General features: G+C 46.2%; 1 protein-coding gene across 1 annotated transcript in view; it reads left to right on the top strand.

Annotated features, from left to right (window-relative positions):
• LOC308310439 (ceruloplasmin-like) overlaps positions 1-18,220 on the top strand; it is a gene marked incomplete at its 5' end in the record, with an annotated part of 28,425 nt that extends 10,205 nt beyond the window's left edge. The window contains 15 exons of the mRNA XM_080756782.1: positions 614-658; positions 6,045-6,259; positions 7,029-7,179; positions 8,958-9,170; positions 11,444-11,651; positions 12,417-12,556; positions 12,662-12,793; positions 13,084-13,190; positions 13,305-13,360; positions 14,609-14,680; positions 16,164-16,255; positions 16,963-17,102; positions 17,621-17,677; positions 17,852-17,957; positions 18,149-18,220. Coding sequence (XP_080612908.1) covers positions 614-658; positions 6,045-6,259; positions 7,029-7,179; positions 8,958-9,170; positions 11,444-11,651; positions 12,417-12,556; positions 12,662-12,793; positions 13,084-13,190; positions 13,305-13,360; positions 14,609-14,680; positions 16,164-16,255; positions 16,963-17,102; positions 17,621-17,677; positions 17,852-17,957; positions 18,149-18,171 — 1,757 coding nt within the window. The 3' untranslated portion in view covers positions 18,172-18,220. The remainder of the gene's footprint in view (positions 1-613; positions 659-6,044; positions 6,260-7,028; positions 7,180-8,957; positions 9,171-11,443; positions 11,652-12,416; positions 12,557-12,661; positions 12,794-13,083; positions 13,191-13,304; positions 13,361-14,608; positions 14,681-16,163; positions 16,256-16,962; positions 17,103-17,620; positions 17,678-17,851; positions 17,958-18,148) is intronic.
• Positions 18,221-18,841: the final 621 nt, after the last annotated feature.

Below are 18,841 nucleotides of genomic sequence, written 5' to 3'. Positions count from 1 at the left end.
GGACCAGACTACACAGATGACCATATCTCTTACGTCATCACTGAGATATAAATATAAAGACCTTCATGTCAAGATTAGGCTTTAAACAATTAAATACAAATCCAACTACAGATTTCGGAAGTATTTTAGATCATGTATATTTCAACAAATTTGAAAGTATTATTACAGAAATTGAAGTTAGAGACACATATTACTCTGATCATGATTTAGTATTAATATCACTATAGTACAAAATGAAATACATTTAAAACAATTGACAATTTACAATAAGTAATAAAATAATTATACTGTATAATATATTTTAATTCAGTTTATATACCTTTTTTTTCATCACATATCAATGATTCATTTTTCTGTAATAAAGTAGTTAGGTAGAAAATAGTTACACGTAATGATTACATTTCAAACGTTCCTTCACAGAGATACTGAGATGTGATAGTTTCCAGCGGTCGAAAGTACTTGCGCGCTCTGCTTGCGCACTAGTAGGCCATTTATGGCCTACTAGTGTGCAACAAGCAAGTATGCACTCGGCAGAATGCAGTTCTAGTTTTACACTATTTTCTTTCTTTCTCTCTCTCTCTCTCTCTAACTCTCTCTCTCTCCCCCTCCACAGAGTCCCACACCGATAAGAAACTGCGTGAGCTGAGGAGAGAACCAAGTGAGTTGAAAAATATCGATTGTTTCACTATCAAGGACCACACCACCAATGGAAACATTTAACCATTTATTGAAATGTTAGGAAGGAAGAGCATGGTTATGATTAGACAGATGGCCCACGACGGGCCAGCGGCGGCATCGATGATAAGCAGAGGTGGGGAAGCCTCGGGGACCCGGCCTGCTCCCGAGGCACGTCAGACCCCCTTTAGGAACCTGTAGGGGGAGTAGGAAGATAATGGGGTGGGGGGGAGGGGTGAGAAGAAATGAGAACAGGGGAGAGCCAGTGGTTAGATGGGCTGGTTATATAGGTGGAGGTGGCTTGATTGGAGATGGCTGATAGGAGATGGAGGCGGCTGCATTGGGGGTGTGGTCCTGCTCCTGAATTTCAGTTATCTCTAACTCCATTTCACTATCAAGGACCACACCACCAATGGAAACATTTAACCATTTATTGAAATGTTAGGAAGGAATAGCATGGTTATGATTAGACAGATGGCCCACGACGGGCCAGCGGCGGCATCGATAAGCAGAGGTGGGGAAGCCTCGGGGACCCGGCGTGCTCCCGAGGCACGTCAGACCCCCAAAGCCTCATTAAGGAGACGGGATTGGGCGGCCTTCAGATCTTGCAGGTCTGATCTGATGTAGCGGAGGTACGCCTGGGAGGACCAGCGGCCCATGATTTGGATGAGGTGGTCGGGGATGCCGTTGCGAGAGGCGGAGGTGGCTGCTCCGATCCTGAAGGAGTGGCCCGAGTAGTGTGTGGGGAGAGGCCGGACAGGGCGAGTACGTTGCGGAGATGTTGGAGGAACCACTGTCTGGATGCGACGCAGCCGGACTCGGAGGAGAAGAGGGGATCGGAAGGAGAGTGGCTCTGGGACTTCCGTTAGGAGAGGTAGGCAGAGAGAGTTTGGAACGGGTTCAGGGCTGACTGGTTTTTGAAGATGAAGACGGGTACGCTGGGGCCGGTTTGGTTTGTTTTTGAGTGTTTGATGTGGTAGACCAGGGTGTCGCTTGAGTGCGGCGACAGGTCTGAGATACGGGCGTCACGGCGGGGGTCGAAAGCTTGGGAGGAGGAAGTGAATTCAGAGCACCTCAAGAAGCCAGAGTAAGCTAGTAAGAACATGGCCTCTAGGGTCCTGCTGACGTGCGGGGAGCTGTACCCGGAACGGAGTGTTCCGATGCATGTGGATAGGAGGTCTGCGGTGAGGGGGAGACGACGGGGGGCTTGAGTGGGTTCCTGGCGTTGGAGCCCTTTGAGTAGGGACAAGACTTGGGGATGGCTGGTGATTTGGCTAGGGCTGCCGGTTAGGAGCTTGGAGAAGAAGGCGATGCCGCTGAGGTAGACTCTGATGGAGGGAGTTCTGATGTGAGCTACTGAACAGGAGTGGGTAATGAAACTGGTTAGGGTGATGAGATCGAACGTCGGGAATGGTAGGTTGAATGTGCTATGGAAGTGGCGGTAGTTTTGCCAGGCTGTCCAGTAGGAGGAGAGGGTTGAGGGTGCCAGACTGTCTATGATGAGGATCCTGGAGGAGTTGACCAGGGGGAGCAGGGCGGGGTTCACAGGTTGAACGTCAGGGCCGAATAGGGAGGAACCGGGGTTGGAAGCGGGTCTGCAAGTGGGGCCAAGCGTCTGAATTTCTGAAACGAGAAACGAGACAGAGAGTCAGCGATGGCATTTGAATACCCGGGAACATGAGCGGCGCGGAGGATGAATTGGTGGGAGACGGAGTGCCATGTGAGGCGGCGCACGAACGGCATGATGGACAGGGAGTTGGAGCGGCCTTTGTTGATGATATCAATGACGGCGATGTTGTGCGAGTGGATGAGGATGGACTGGCGGGACCACTCGTGGCCCCACAAGACGACAGCTGCTACGACGGGGTAAATCTCAGCGAGTGCTGAGGACGGGACCAGGCATTCTCCTGCTAGTTCCGGGGGCCATCTTTCGGCAAACAATCTGCCATTATAGAAGCCCCCAAAACCGGCGGAAGGAGCGGCGTCCGTGAAGAGGTTGATGTCCAGGGGGTGGGCGAGGCGATCTTCGTAGAAGAAAGAAATGCCGTTCCAATTGGCAAGGAGATGACGCCAGAGACATAGCTCGGCGCGGCTTGAGCAGTTCAGTGTTATTGTATCGGTGAGGGATGGGATGGAAGAGGCGATGGAGAACAGATGGGAGATGAACCCTCGACCTTAAGGAATGATTCGGATGGCGTCGTTTAGGTGGCCCAGGAGGGAGAGGAGCTGGTGTTTGGTGCATGTGGTGGAGATGAGGAAGTTGGAGATGATGAGGGTTATCCTGTCGAGCTTCTCTTTTGGCAGGGAGGCTTGAAATTGTACTGTGTCGAGCGTGATTCCGAGGAATTCGAGTGATGGGGATGGGCCTTCCATTTTTTCTATGGACAGGGGGACTCCTAGTTCCTTGAAGACTGAAGTGAGGGTGGTGATGCCGTCGGCGGGTGGGGATGAGGGGGGGGAGATGATGAGGAAGTCATCTAAGAGATGGACTAGGTAAGGGATTTTGTGGGTGTTTGTAAGGATCCAACAGAGGGCTTCGGACAGGCAGTCGAAGAGTTTGGGGCTGCTTTTACACCCAAAGGTGAGCCTGACGGCAAAGTAGCAGGATCCCTTCCAACGGACGCCGAAGAGGTGCCAGAAGTCGGGATGGATTGGCAAGACTTTGAAGGCGCTGACGATGTCTGCCTTTGCTAGCCAGGACCCTTTACCGGCAAGTTTAATGAGGGCGATGGCGTGGTTGATGGAGATGTAACGGAGGGAGAAGTCTTCGCTTGGGATTAGGCTATTGATGCTCCGGACTGGGGTGCCGTGTGGTGCTGAGAGGTCGATTATGATGCGTTTTTTGCCGGAGTATTTCCTTGTGGCGATGCCAAGGGGGCTGATGCGGAAAGTGGGGAATGGAGGAAGGTCGAAAGGTCCGATCATGAACCCTTCTTTAACTTCCTTGGCGAGGAGACGATCCACCTCTTCCGGCTCCTGTAGGCCGGACTGGAGGTTTTTGCAGGTGAAGGAGGATGAAGGTTGAGCTATGACGCCGGGGTGGAAGCCGTCGCTGAAGCCGCGGATGAGGAATTGGACGAAAGCGGGGTCGGGGTGATTTTGGAGGGCTGATGCGAGTGCTGCAATGTTGACCGGTGTGGAGAGGTGCTTACCGAATTTGACGGGGTTGTGGGCGCAGCCTGGACGGGCGTGGCCTCCGGCGCAGTAGGTGCAGATGTGGAGGAAGCGGCAGGAAGACATCCCGCAAACCTCCGTCGTTGTAATTGTTGCAAATTGGTTTACCCCCTTTCGTGAATGTGGGTCTGCCTTTCTTATCTACTCCGTTGATGGATGGGTTGGCGGAGGACAAGCTGGCAGATGGGTTGAGGAGCGAGGGGATCTGGGCTTGCGTGGTGGATGGGGGGGCTGGCGACAGGCGTGTGAAGGCGGAGGCGCGGGAGTTGTAGGCCTTGGATGAGCCTTGGGGAGGGTTGGCGTGAGCTGGGACGGTGCAGGTGGAAGCTGGGTGCGATGGAGCCAGGCAGAGAGTGCAGGGGAGTGAAGCTCGGGCCGCGAAGGTGCGGCAGTACAGCTCGCTGTCTAGGCTGCGGCTTCGGAGGCGAACTGTATGTGATATTTATAGAAGCCGTCCCCTCCGAAGCGAAGAGCGAGGTTTGTGATGATTGATATGTAGTCGTCTAGCTCTTGGCGGCGGGCGGGGTACGGGGAGCAGATAACGTCTCTGAGGAGGGAAAAAGCATAAGTGAACTCGATGGGGGAGAGCTCTCTGGATCTGTTGGGTTTCCTTTTGTCTGTGTTTCGTCCGTCTGGGGAGGTTGGGATGGGATCGGAGATGGATGGCATAATGAGGAGGGCGAGGTCTATGTATTTACCCTGGAGGATCTGGTGGCAGAGGCTGGGTGGCACTGGAGATGGGCGGGAAGAGAACGACTGGGGATGGCGAGAGGGTGGCATGGCTGAGGCTAGGGTGAAGTTCCCTCCGGGTTGGATGGCGGGACCTGTGTCTGGGAACTGAGTGGGGAACTGCTGGTGGAGGGGGAAGGGCGCTGGGGCAGTTGGCATCCCGGTGCCGGAGATCTCTGCCTGAGCGTTTGGCTGGAAGTTGAAGTTGGCACTTCCTGCCGGGGCGAGCTGGGCTGGTGGGAATGAATAGTTAGCGGGGGGCGCTGGCATCGCGGTGCCGGGCGCTACGGAGCTGCCGAAGTGGTGCTGCTGGCTGAATGTGGTGCTGGGGGCCCCTGCTTGGGGCTGCTGTTGGTGGTAGAATGTGACGGCGGGTTCGGTGTACCGGCTGGAAACAGTTGGAGGTGGCGAGACAAAGCAATGAAATTAAGCTTTATAATGTCCTAATGACCATTCTCACTCCATATCAAATTGCCCACTTCTAATATCTTGTCACAAGGTTTTGTTTTCTGCTTGTGGTCGGCACCAGCCCAAAAAACAACCACATTAGAGCTACAAGACTTATAAACAGGCCTGCAGACTGTCTACAGAACAAGGTTGAGCTAGAAGGCGATGAAGAATATATTAGAGCATGAAACCCTACCAGCACTAACGTAATGAATTGAATCACATCTCCTGTTTGCACAATGGACAGCGAATATGTTGACCAGATACTAGGCTACTGAATATATTAAAGCAGCCAGATGCATGCAATATTAAGTATACATAATATACAGCGAATGATACCATGCTACTGTAGTTACATCACAGATAGTACTGTAGATATGACAGCAATCGTAACATAAACTAATAATACAATCTTGTAGGCCAGCTGTCGACACAATTAGTTCATTGTGGGTTACAGGCTACAGTATAACATCGAAATGCAATTTGCAGCATTGTCTGGTTTTTCCAATGTAATTACATCATAGTTCATTATGCACAAGAACTCAAAATGACTTTAGTTAATGAAAACCATTTTCATCATCATCATACTATAATTCAGACAATGTCTGTCTGTCTGTCTGTCTGTCTGTCTGTCTGTCTGAAACACCGCCGTATCTCCTCACCGCCTGCACCAGGTCTTGACGAAGCCCTTTTTCCAATTTAACAAATTATAAATTAATAATGAATTTATTAGTGAATTAAAAATACCTATGATTACTTTATTCTGGAACACAGCAGTGTAGGGAACAGACACCAGACTGATACCGTACTGTGCAATGTAGGCTACTATTGTGTACAGTACATAATCATGGTTTTATAAATTATCTCTATGGTCTTCATCGGCACGCACCTCACAGATCCAGAGTACATGAAATGTACAGTACAGTCCATATTCTTATTGTTCTTCTAAAACAGTTTTCACAAATACATGGTCAACAAAAGCGATGAAAAAGTAACTCTCCCCCACCCCCTCTTTCTAGGACTGGTGACTCCTCCTCCGGCTTCTCTGGTCCGACCTGGCACCAAGCACACCTATGAGTGGGTGGTGCCAGTGGGTGCTGGGCCAGTGGAAGGGGAGGCAGACTGCCTGAGCTATCTCTACTACTCTGCAGTCGACGCTGTCAAGGACACCAACTCTGGCCTGGTGGGACCTCTGCTGGTCTGTAGACCCAAAGCTCTAAAGAAAGGAGTGCAGGTGAGAGCCGGGAGACTCTTGGGTAGAATAATTAATTCTCAGCTGAATCCAGTTTAGAAACAAACTAGGCACGAGGACAAGGGGGTTCCACCGCACCTCAAGCCTATATTTTAGGCTGGTCTCAGGAACAGGACTGGTAAAAATGAAGGCACTGGAGCAGACAGTTATATTCTTCATTTGTGACCCGATTTGAATGAGAGCCTGCCTGCCATCGTGCAAATCCAGGAGAAAACCTTTTTCATTTTTTGTAATGAGTTAATAGCACAGGCAGACTCTTCCAATACTAGAGCATGTCTGAAATAAGTGTCAGAGCTGAAATCGACATGTAAATATGAAATAAATGCTTGAACATGTAGCTAGGTGTAATGTTAGAGACCACAGAAGTGAACCTTTCAAGCCTGTTTTCTCAACTCGCTGTTTTCTGTAAGACATTACTCTATAAGCCATATCTCCAAAATCGGTGGGTCAAACTGAACAACCAATATGTCGATTTGAAGCTATGATTCCCTGCTTTCACATGACATGACAAAAAAACAATGGCAGTCCCTCAGTCAAATTTGGTCACATTTGTCAGGGTGCATGTAAAACAGAGAGAGGTTTCAATGTAACTATAACATCTTCGTCAGGTCAACGCATGAGGGTATCAATGTAAAGGTCTGTGGCTCTGTGCATGCTTGTAATCTCTCTCTCTCTCTCTCTCTCTCTCTCTCTCCCTCTCCCTCACTTTTGTCTCTCTCTCCCCACTCCCTCTCTTTCCTTCCTTCAACAGAAGAACTACAATAAGGAGTTCAATCTCCTAGCCACAGTGTTTGATGAGAACCTTAGCTGGTATCTGGACGAAAACATCAAGAACTACGCCATGGCTCCTGCTACCGTTGACAAGGAGAATGATGACTTTAAAAAGAGTAATGAGATGCATGGTGAGGAGGGGACGCACACACCCACGGTCTCAACGCATGTGCATGGCCACACGCACATAATACGCTTCTATCGCCCTGATCAGTCAATACTACAATAATTCTAATACTAAAATGTCTGCCTCCTCACCTCCTCCATCCACTGTCCTAACTGCTGTGTTACTGTAAAATTGGTGACCTGCCGAAATATGTGACCATCTTGTGGACTTACCATGACATCAATGTCCAAACCTAAATCACCGCTGTTTGTGAATTAACAGACAACAGACTGGACTACTGGTATTTAGGCCACATATTGCCATATCTCAATTCACCTCATGTGAAGTCCACAAGATGGTCACATTATTGACCAATTTCACCGTAATACCAGCCACGCTGAAGTAAGAGGCATTTATTGGAATTTGGCTTGGGATTGGAACCCAGGTCTGCAGCACAAGATATCTTATTTTTTACGGCTCTTGACTTACACAACATAATGACTTCTTGTCAAGTGGAAATATTGCACTTATACACTTCAGACAGTCCTGCTATGAACCAGTAGGTCTTCTTATGCACCAGGGTCTATAAACCACCTCCATGCAGTGATGCAGATGTGCTAGTTATATTGTATTAACATAAAACATACCATACACATTGGTTAAATTATGATTATGTTTTATTTATTAAAACAACCTCTCGATTGTACATTCTGTGATATACTGGGGTATGGACTGAGGTACTCTATAGGGGGCCCTAATGAGTAAAGGTGTGTTGCATTGATGATGTCATGATGAAGAACAAAAAGGAAGTAAGTTGTGAACACGTTATAAACTTAGAGTATAATAGAGACGGCACCCGGAGGAAACCCTGAGGCGAAATGGACATAGTGGCCGAATTTGGTATTGCAGTGCTGGGCCAGAGCTGGTCCGTTGACTATCATTGCGCGTGTTCATGATGACACGTGAACGCTGTTTCATACGTGAACGCGTGCAATGATAGTCAGTGGCCAGCGCATGTGTTTGGCCCAATCCATCCCAGAATGCAGTCTGTTCCTACATGGACGGAGGAGTGAAATCGCCTCATGCGCTTTTGAGCAACTTAATGCAAGTGGATGGGAGGAGAAATCCGGTGCCGTCTCTATTAATATATACTCTAAGGTTATGAAGCTACCTTGTTTGAGTGTGCATTATTCTCATTGGCGTTGATCTACAGCAATTAATAAATGTTACACTCCCCGCCATTGCCGTTGATGTACGGCAATTGGTCTTTTATAGTGCTTTTAATTGATCAAGTAGTCGTAATGCTACTAATTAGCATCGGGTTGCTAGCTGGTGTTGTCAATAACACTCCTATCCCTTGTCTAAGATGGCATTTTTGGTCAAAACAAGGTTTATTCCACGGCCCAGAGATGTGATCCTCCTCCATTATGTTTTAGCAGTCCGGAAGGTAGACAGGGAGTGATCAAGCATCGTCGATTCGTCAATCTTATGTTCGCAGCCGGTAACATCCAGTTATTAATAAATGCTGACGGGCTAAGTGTTAACCTCTGTCATTCAGCACTAGTCATATTACTACAGTAGAACCTTCGGCGTATGAGTGATTCCCTTATATAATTATATTATATTATTTTGTATTATGTAATTGTTAGGTGTCTGTCTGTATTTTGCATTTATCGGACTGATCTGATTTGGAGTATTATTACAATGATGTAATGCCAATTAAGATTATTAAAAAGGTCAAGGGCACAGTGCAAGGTCAAAGTTGAGCCCTAACCCTAAAAGCGCTCTCTCTCTCTCTCTCAGCCATCAATGGCTTTGTGTACAGGAACCTTCCAGGGCTGACCATGTGCAAGGGGGACACAGTAACGTGGCACCTATCGGGACTGGGCTCGGAGGCCGATATCCACAGTCTCTATTTCCATGGAAACCGGTTCCTCTACCGCCAGACCAGACGTGACACCATCAGTGTGTTCCCACACATATCCCACACTGTCACAATGGAGCCTGACAGCATGGGTGGGTACATAGCGCATGCATTGCATGCGTGCACAGCAGTGACGGCACGCACACACATTTGTATTTCTACTAGAATTTCGCGGCCGCTCATCCCAGAGTCACGTTGCCGCGCACTATGGGAAGAAGGAAATTGCGGGAGTTGACTCCACATGTAGTAACGGATGGGTTATTAGTTATTATTATGTGTCCTTATTAGTGTAGTGTAGTGTAGTCAACACGTTATGGCTCATACACACTGTCCGGTCTCCGATTATGCTGTTGGGGAGCATTTTTGGCGCTGGCCGACAAAACCGCTGATCTGACGTTAAGCGGTGCCCAAAAGGTAGATCACGATCTACCAGTATAGATCACAAAGGCTTTGCAGGTAGACCACATGACATGGCCCTAAAAATATATATAATTTTAATATATAAAACGATTTTTGCATCTGCCACTTGAGATAACCTGAGATGACTTGATTGATTGACATCAAAAAGGGCCTGTCAGCTCAAACACACAATGCAATACTTGTTGTTGCGTACAATCATCAGTAGCAAAGTCAAATACCAAAAATAAAAACCCTACCATTTCCATTTCCCCCCCTTTATTTCCCATTCCATGTGCGTTTGTCTTATAGTTGCTCTGGCCTCTGTACTACTGCCACCTACCGTCCATTTATTGTATTACACAGTGGGTGAAAAAAACACACTAAACCACACCCATCAGAGGTGTGGCGTCCAGAGGTACCTTTGACATGACATTTTGTGTGTGTGTGTGTGTGTGTGTGTGTGTGTGTGTGTGTGTGTGTGTGTGTGTGTGTGTGTGTGTGTGTGTGTTTCGATGTTCTGGGCGTTGCTGAAAATGAGCACCTGTGCTCAGCTACTTCCCTGGGTAAATAAAGAATACAAAAATTAAAGGTACCTTTCAAAACCTATAGAAGTCAGCCTGGTACAGACGAAGGGACACCACTGTATGTAGCCTATATATGAAAGGCTCCTCAATTACAATTTGTAACTATTTTCAGCAATGGGATGATAGTTTTATTTGGTGGGTATATGAGCTGGTCGTTTTGAAAGTAGCTCTCAAGTAAAAAAAAGTGTGGGCAGCCCTGGTATAGATGATTATATATATATATTCATTCCGTGGGTAAATCCCTGTAGGCTACCCACATATTGGTAGCCTATATTAGCCCATTATTGGCGTTACGCATTTCACTTGAATAATATTGTGTGCGCACGTGCGCGTGCGGAGAAAGACAGTTATTTAATGAAACTCAAGATTATAACGTCCTGTCTCGCTGCCGCCGTGTAGAGATATCGTGGCTTCCAGGCGTGCGTGTGTGTGTGTGTGCAAGCCAGGCGTGTGTGTGTGTGTGTGTGTGTGTGTGTGTGTGTGTGTGTGTGTGCGCAATCAAAAGTACTCGGCAGTATGGCTGGCAGGCGAAATGGCCAATGCGAACGGTGTCGAAGAACAATGTTGATCTAACTATATATATTTTATATACAGAGATTTAGAAGGAATAAGCAAAATCGTGAGGCGACAATTCCTCTCCTTCCTTGTTTTTTTCTCCTGCGGACAGTGGACAGGACTGTCAGGGAGACTCGGAGATCAGAGCAGCACAGGGGGAGTGGCTGAGAGCTGGTGCGCACATGTTGGCTTTGGTTGTCTTTCATTGGCTGGTGGCCACATCTTATGGGCACATCTTATGGGCACATCTTTTCATTGGCTTGTGCGCACATCTTTTTCGCACGTGACAACTTTGCACTTGTTATAATAGATGCTTAGAAAGGACATGGGACATCAGCAGCATTTTAGGACAGTGATTTTATGAATGCCTTTTTTTGTTGCAATTTTTAACCCTAACCCAAAAGTAGTTTATCTTCAAGATCACGACGTGTCACATTGTGAGTTTGTAGAGATGCTATACTGTAAATCATAACTCGAAGTCTCGAACCCCAACCCTTAAACCTAACCACTAAAATGTCTAATTCTAATCCTAACCCCAACCTGAATCTTTTCGTGATTGTAAGTGTAACTACAATGCACGCACACATCTGGTGGTAAAGTAAAGCACTGCGTTTGTGTGTGCTGGTAAACTCACAACATGTCACAGCACAGCTGTGCGTTGTCGGCTATTTTACAGCATAATACAGGATTATCGTTAAATATTACAAAAACTAACTTTTTAAAATGCCATTCATGAAATTGCCTTACTAAAATGTTGATATCCTCTGAATCCTCACAACTCACAAGTATACAGAGTAATATATGACATTATATAATATGTACTCCAGGTCAGTTTGAGGTGTCGTCAGCTATGCTAGCCGACTATCAGGGTGGGATGCGAGCCGACTACACTGTGCAGAAGTGCAGCCTGTTTCAGCGTCAGGGAGAGATCATGCTCCATTCCAAAACCTACTACATCGCTGCCATGGAAATGACCTGGGATTATGCTCCCAACCGCACCTGGGAAACGGAAATGTTTCATGGACTGGCAAATAGGTATCACATCAGAAACGACATGCAACCCAATAGGCATTTAGCAGACGCTCTTAATCCAGAACAATTTACAGTAGGCAAGAACAACACATACATAGAAATAGTCATCAAGAATCATAAGCAAGCTAATAACCTATAGCATCTGTCTAATTGTAGAATATCTGTACAGTGAAGCTATGAGCATACACTATAAATGCTTTCTAAATTACATACGTTTAGCCTTTGTATACGCCTGTAAGGTTGTCGAGCCTTGTGCAAGTGCTACGAGTTTTCAGACTACGGCGGAAGATTGGGAGTGAGTTGAAGACATGTAGGAAACATCAAACATGCAATTAAAAAATAACATCAAACATGCAATTAAAAAATAACCTGTGTTCCAATGAGTGCATTGTTAAGTTCCAATAGTCCAATGTAGTTCTTATTTACAGTACACACGTATCTTAACAAGTCACAAGCTTATACTTTTCTTTGATTCAATATTCATGAAACCCACAGACACAGTTGACCGGGTGCATCCCGCCATTCCGACATCCCCCCATTCCGACATGTCGGAGTTGCAGCATGTCGGAATGGAGAGTGAACACCCAGTTGACCATACTTCCACTTTCATTAAAAAATAAATAGCAAAAATAGCCAAGCTACAATCTCTGAAGTAGGGCATTAATTTACCAAAAAACATAAAATGTTGAAGATATATAATACACTTTATATTGTCCAAACATGTTTGCTCCCTAACCCCATCTCTCTCTCTCTCTCTCTCTCTCGTAGTCCTGGTGCAGACTTTTTAGACCAGCAGGGTAAGTTCATAGGTTCTCGCTATAAGAAGGTGGTCTACCGCCAGTTTACCAACGATAAGTTCACCAAGCAGGTGGAAAGACCAGCTGACATGGAGCACCTTGGGATTATGGGTAGGTTTACATTAATGCACAGAAAACATTTACACACATATTCTTTAGAGTTTAAATGGTTACATTAAATATATGTGTCCATCCCCTCCCCTCCCCTCTCCTCAGGTCCTATGATTCATGCTGATGTGGGGGATAAGATAAAGATAGTCTTTAAGAACATGGCGCGTTCCAGACCTTATTCTATCCATGCTCATGGAGTAAAGACGGACAGCCCTGATGTCCACAACACCCCAGCAGGTATTGACCGACAGAGACAATTAGCCTGACTCTGTCAATACATACCCAATACATACCCTTGGCTTCCCATGACTTCCCTTGACTAGAGAGAGCGGGTACAGAAACAAGCTGTGTCTGTCTGTGTGTGTGTGTGTGTGTGTGTGTGTGTGTGTGTGTGTGTGTGTGTGTGCGTGTGTGAGACTGTGTGTGCATGTGTGTGTGTGCGTGTGTGAATTACCGGCTACAGTTTTGAAGTAGTCAGACTCTAAACCAGTCTGTTTGTGTGTTTTTTGGTAATTTGCACCTGGCAGGTGAAACACACACTTACTACTGGTACATCACAAAGAATACTGGACCAACCGAACAGCAAGAGGCATGCTCTGTTGGGGCTTACTACTCTACTGCTGATGTGGAAAAGGTATGCGCACGCACGCACGCACACGCACGCACACACACACACACACACACACACACACACACACACACACACACACACACACACAAAGATAATGGTGTTCGTATCTTCCTGCAGGACCTGTATAGTGGTTTGATTGGACCACTGGTGATCTGTCGGCGTAGCTGGGCCAGGTGAGTGGTTTAACACTACAGGTGAGACAATTAATGTCACAAGTGAGTAACAGAATTTAAGTCAATAAATGGACCGGATGCCGCCATGCACACCCGAGCAAGAACAAACCACAATGAGCTCAGAAAGAGAGTAAGAGTAATGTAATGAAATGTGTTTAGAAAAAAGCGGCCTATAACAGTCCGTTCTGAAGAATTTGGGGCAGAGGTCATTGGCATCCAGAGAGTTTGTGCAGTGTTTGGCATCGGCCGGGCCAACGGTGCCGGAGATTAGCTGTACACAGATGGATGGATGGACAGTTGGAAACACACACACACACACACACACACACACACACACACAAACACGGACACACACGGACGGACGGACAGGAAAACATACTCTCTCCCCAATGCCTTCAGCCTGATGGAGACAATAGTCAAGCCGGCCAATACCAATAGTCAATTGTACACTGTACATTGCTCATGTCCCCAGTAGATATAAGATAAAACAATGTCTCTACCAAAGCACAAATATTGTTGCATTCATCCAATTAAACTAATAAAAAATGTACTCATTTGAATTAGTGAATTAGAATTTCAACATTACATTTGTTTCCACAATCCTTAACAAACACCATGAAGGTTTTTCAACCGTACGCAGTGGGTGTAAATTACTTATTAAGTAATTTCAACTACGACACTAGATAGTCTGCGGTTAATTCACTGAAAAGGGTTCTTCTTCTTGCCTTTGGTAAGACAACAATTTATCTATCAAGCACAATAAATGCCTCTCTCCAATAGGCAGTGTCAAATATGCACACAATTTCAGTCTTAGCCACTAGAGGGCCATGTTAGCCTTACATGGTAATTATTTTAAGTAGGCCTACTGTATATATGATTGTTTACATTCATATAATTATGTATATTTTATACATTTTTGGAATATGTTGCATTATTATACATTTTATAGTTCAGTGGTGTGTGTGTGTGTGTGTGTGTGTGTGTGTGTGTGTGTGTGTGTGTGCGTGCGTGTGCATGCGTGCATGCTGTGTGTGTGTGTGTGTGTGTGTGTGTGTGTGGCTGTGTGTGCGTGTGTGCGTGCGCGTGTGTGTGTGTGTTTGTGAAAATCAGTCTATACAGCAACACAATGTATAACATGTTACTCTATTATAGTCTTCAGGTTTAGTTTCTGGGAGTGAGGAAGTGTATGTGGTTTTGTACCGTCTATGTTATATGACGTCTAATGTCTTTGTATTGTGTTTCTACCAGATCTCTAGGTCTGAAGAAGGAAACAGAAGAATTTGCTATGCTCTTCCTGGTCTTTGATGAGAATAAGAGTTGGTGAGTGGCTACGGAATCCTTAACCTTAGCACTGTATACTGACTACCCCTGCCTTTCATTGAACTGGTTGAGAATGACTACCCCTGCCTTTCATTGAACTGGTTGAGACTGACTACCCCTGCCTTTCATTGGACTGGTTGAGAATGACTACCCCTGCCTTTCATTGAACTGGTTGAGAATTACGGTAATAACCTTGTGGTTAGAGTGTCCGCCCTGAAACTGGGAGGTCGGGGGTTCGATCCCCGGCCGGGTCATACCAAAGACTGTAAAAATTGGGGGTCCGCGTCAATATGCCGACGGTCCATTGGTCCGATCGACAACCTACCTCAAACCCTCACCCTAACCCTAAACTCCCCCGGGGCAGACACCTAAACCTAACCACCCACCCTCTCCCGACCCCCAGCGCACCTCGGACCAATGCTCCTTCGGAGCAATGGTCCGTCGGATCATAGGGTGCTTCCCAAAAATTGGACCCAATGCCTCCCTGCTTGGCACTCAGCATCAATGGGTTGGATTGGGGGTCAAATCAACGAATGATTCCCGAGCGTGGCGCACGCTGCAGCTCACCGTCCGCACATTTCACTGTGGTAACGTGTATGACTTTGACTTGATGGTCTGAATAAAAACTAAATCAGAAGTATGTGAAAAATAATTAACTGGATATGCAACCCGCAACAACCTTCATCATTCACTACTGGAAGCAAAGAACGGACATTCTTTTTGCCAGCCAAGTCTATGGACTTTAATGTTTGTTTAGGGCACCGCTACCTTCACAAGAGTTTGATTGTGCGACAAATCCAATGTGATATAAATCTTAAATGGAATCAATTAGAAATTAGAAATGATTTGGACATGGCCGGTTTGGCAAAAAAATGAATTCATTGCTTAATGACAAATCACTTGATGTCCTCAGGAAATGGTATTCTTAACCACTTTCGCAGAAAATAGCTCTAGAGTAGATCTACTGTATAAGCTCACAACGCCTCAACAGAAAAGACACCTGTATACAGTAAAGCGTGAGTTGACTCCAATCTACCATTATGGAGCATTGGTGTAAAACGAAGTAAAGTACATTTATTCAAGTACTGTACTTAAGTAAAATATTTAGGTATTTTTTACTTAATTGGAGAATTTCATCGTAGATCTGCTATTTTCAAAATACATTTGAAAACGTACTACATTTTTGATACTTTTGTACTTTTAGCTAAATTTAGATACTGGACTTTTATTTCTACATTGCAGAAATTGTACTTTCAATTTTGTACACATGTACATTCACACGTACAGTACTGGCGTTGCCATGATAACCCTCCCATTTCTGCTGTTTAATGGAAGTTTGTTCTGAACAGGGAATGATCAGTTATTTACAAGATGTGATGGTTTATATCAGTTTGTTCTGAACAGGGAATGATGTGACAATGGTTTATATCAGGAACCAATACTTAGTTTCTTGCTCTTGTCTCTCGTCCTTGTTTTTTAAAAGGTACCTGGATGATAACATTAGAGAACACGTCAGGAACCCTCCCAGCAATCTGAAGGATGATGACAAATTTATAGAGAGCAACAAGATGCATGGTGAGGTGCACGCGTGCCATGTGCGCAAAACTGCGCACGCACGCACACACACTACACACACTACACGCACACACACTAGACAACACGACATAACGCATATTCTAGTGGAACATGACTCAACCACGACACAGTTTTCTGCCCCACGAAGGGAGGGACTTTCACCATAGACCGTGACAGAGGGACGCCATCTCAAGCGAACTTGAGCCACGAGAGACACCACTGAGCGAGCTAAAGCGAGCGAGTTGCCGTGTTGAACGTTGCGAAGTTTGCTTGAGGCGACTCAGCAGCGTCTGAGTGCGCCCTACCCCACTGACGGCCCAATCACAAGCCGCAGAGCTCCTTCCAGCTCCTCCCTTCATGGGTTGTTTTTCGTTCTTTGGAATGCCTCGCCAAGCCGGTGAAGGAATGGGTACAGGCTTTAGTTTACACCTACTATTGGTCCAACTGTTATAAGACCGACAATCTACCTCCCTAACCTAACCCTAACCACAAGCACGTGTGGCCGCATGCTCGACCGCAAGTCCGACCGTTGTTTCCGCATGTCGGTCCGTTGCGTTGGTGTGTCTAATCTGCGTGTACTCGAAACACGCAAACTCGAGTCTCCATGGCGGCGGGCAGGAACTTTACCCCTGTGCCACCCACCGGACTCCCCAATTTGTCTATTTCACGTGTGTTTGTGTGTGTGTTTTTTCTCTGTCTATGTGCAGGGATTAACGGTCTCATGTACAGTAACCTGGTTGGTTTGAACATGGAGGTGGGTGATAAGGTTTACTGGTATCTGATGGCAATGGGCAGTACAGTGGACATACACACAGCCCACTGGCATGGCCACAGTGTGGAATATAAGGTAGGCCTGCAGTACACACACAAACACAGCAACGCGCGCGCACACACACACACACACACACACACACACACACACACACACACACACACACACACACACACACTCACGCACGCACGCTGGCACACGCAAACGCACACGCACACACACACACAGTCCACACACACACCCACGCAAAGTCATAGCACTAACTGCATTCCTTCTACCTCACTTAACATTAACTACGCAGCTAAATGAACTGGGAGTGTGAAAATGGCCCTATAGGGGTCATTTAGTATTTTTTTTAATCCCACAATTTTGTAACCCATTTTTCACCCCTGTGTCAATCATCTAATGTGATCCTGGGCTCTACACACCCTCCACCAACCTAGTCCCCATATATTGGGGACACGGGGAGAGCAACGGACTTGAACTCATGCTTCCTTCATGAGTGTCCAAGTTGCTCCTTGCACCATTTAGTATTTTTAGACTTATCTCCTTATCTCCTTAACCTCTGCCTTCTTCCTCCTCTCCTTCTTCAGCTGGGTGGAGGTCCTCATCGTACTGATGCTTTTGACCTGTTGCCAGCGACGTTCCAGGTATAATCCTCGTCTGCGCTCACCTTGAATCACACACACACACACACACACACACACACACACACACACACACACACACACACACACACACACATTTGTGACCATGATTAAAACAGGAAACACAACAAACAGATGTTTGGACAACCCACTAGAAGTGTTTCTTGTCTTCTTTAGACGGTGAAGATGCGTCCTGAATATCCTGGTACCTGGCTGTTCCACTGTCATGTTGCTGACCACATCATAGGTGGCATGGAGGCTCTATACACTGTTAAAGAAAAAGGTGCAGACTGTGTGTGTGTGTGTGTGTGTGTGTGTGTGTGTGTGTGTGTGTGTGTGCGTGCGTGCGTGCGTGCGTGCGTGTGTGTGTGTGATAGAGTATGATGCAATAGTGACTTAAAGACGATTTGCGTAGTGTGTTAGTGTTACTGATCAGTGATGCAGTGTTTCTTCTGTCTCTGTAAACAAACACAGCAAGAAGAGGATTCTTTGGCTGAGCAGACGGAGCAGACGAGTAAGGCCCAGACACAGTCAGAAATGAAACAGACTCAGCTGTTGACCCGTCGATGTAATACACTTAAATTGCCAAGAAACCATGGCACACCCAAATGTAGCTGCAGTAACTGTTGCTGCACATTTAGTAAAATAACATGAAATATAAATTATTGTTATTATGCTTATCATTATACTGTAGCATGCTGGGCTGGATGCACTTGCTTACAGTATTGTCTAATTTAAAGATGGAGTGCCACAATTTTTGTATTTTTTCCAGTTTTTCATGTGTCTATGAGGTGACAGTACTTCATTAGAAACCCTGGAGTTGTTTTTATGTGCAATGGTGTATTAACTTTGTATTTAGGGTTTCTCCCTGGAGGCTGAACCCTTGACAGTCAAACGGGCCAATGAAGTAAACAGTAATATAGTGACACCACACTATCAGCCCCTCCCCTAACCCCTCCCCCTTTATCATACAACTACAGCTGTGGGTGTGGCTTCAGTTCAGGTGGATCACCACCCATCACCACCCACCAGGCAATCCAGGCATACTTAATGAACTGGTGGGCGTGTCCACATAAAAGCATGATTTTAACAAATACTGTACACTTTTTGGAAAAAGTTCTTCCCCCTTATATTGTAATAATAGCCTACCTGATGATCATGTTTTAG

This window comes from Protomyctophum bolini (genome assembly GCF_963924005.1).
Source record: "Protomyctophum bolini genome assembly, chromosome: 22".
Taxonomy (NCBI): Eukaryota; Metazoa; Chordata; class Actinopteri; order Myctophiformes; family Myctophidae; genus Protomyctophum; species Protomyctophum bolini.
Note: the sequence above shows the minus strand (reverse complement) of the source record. Positions and strands in the feature narration are given on the sequence as shown.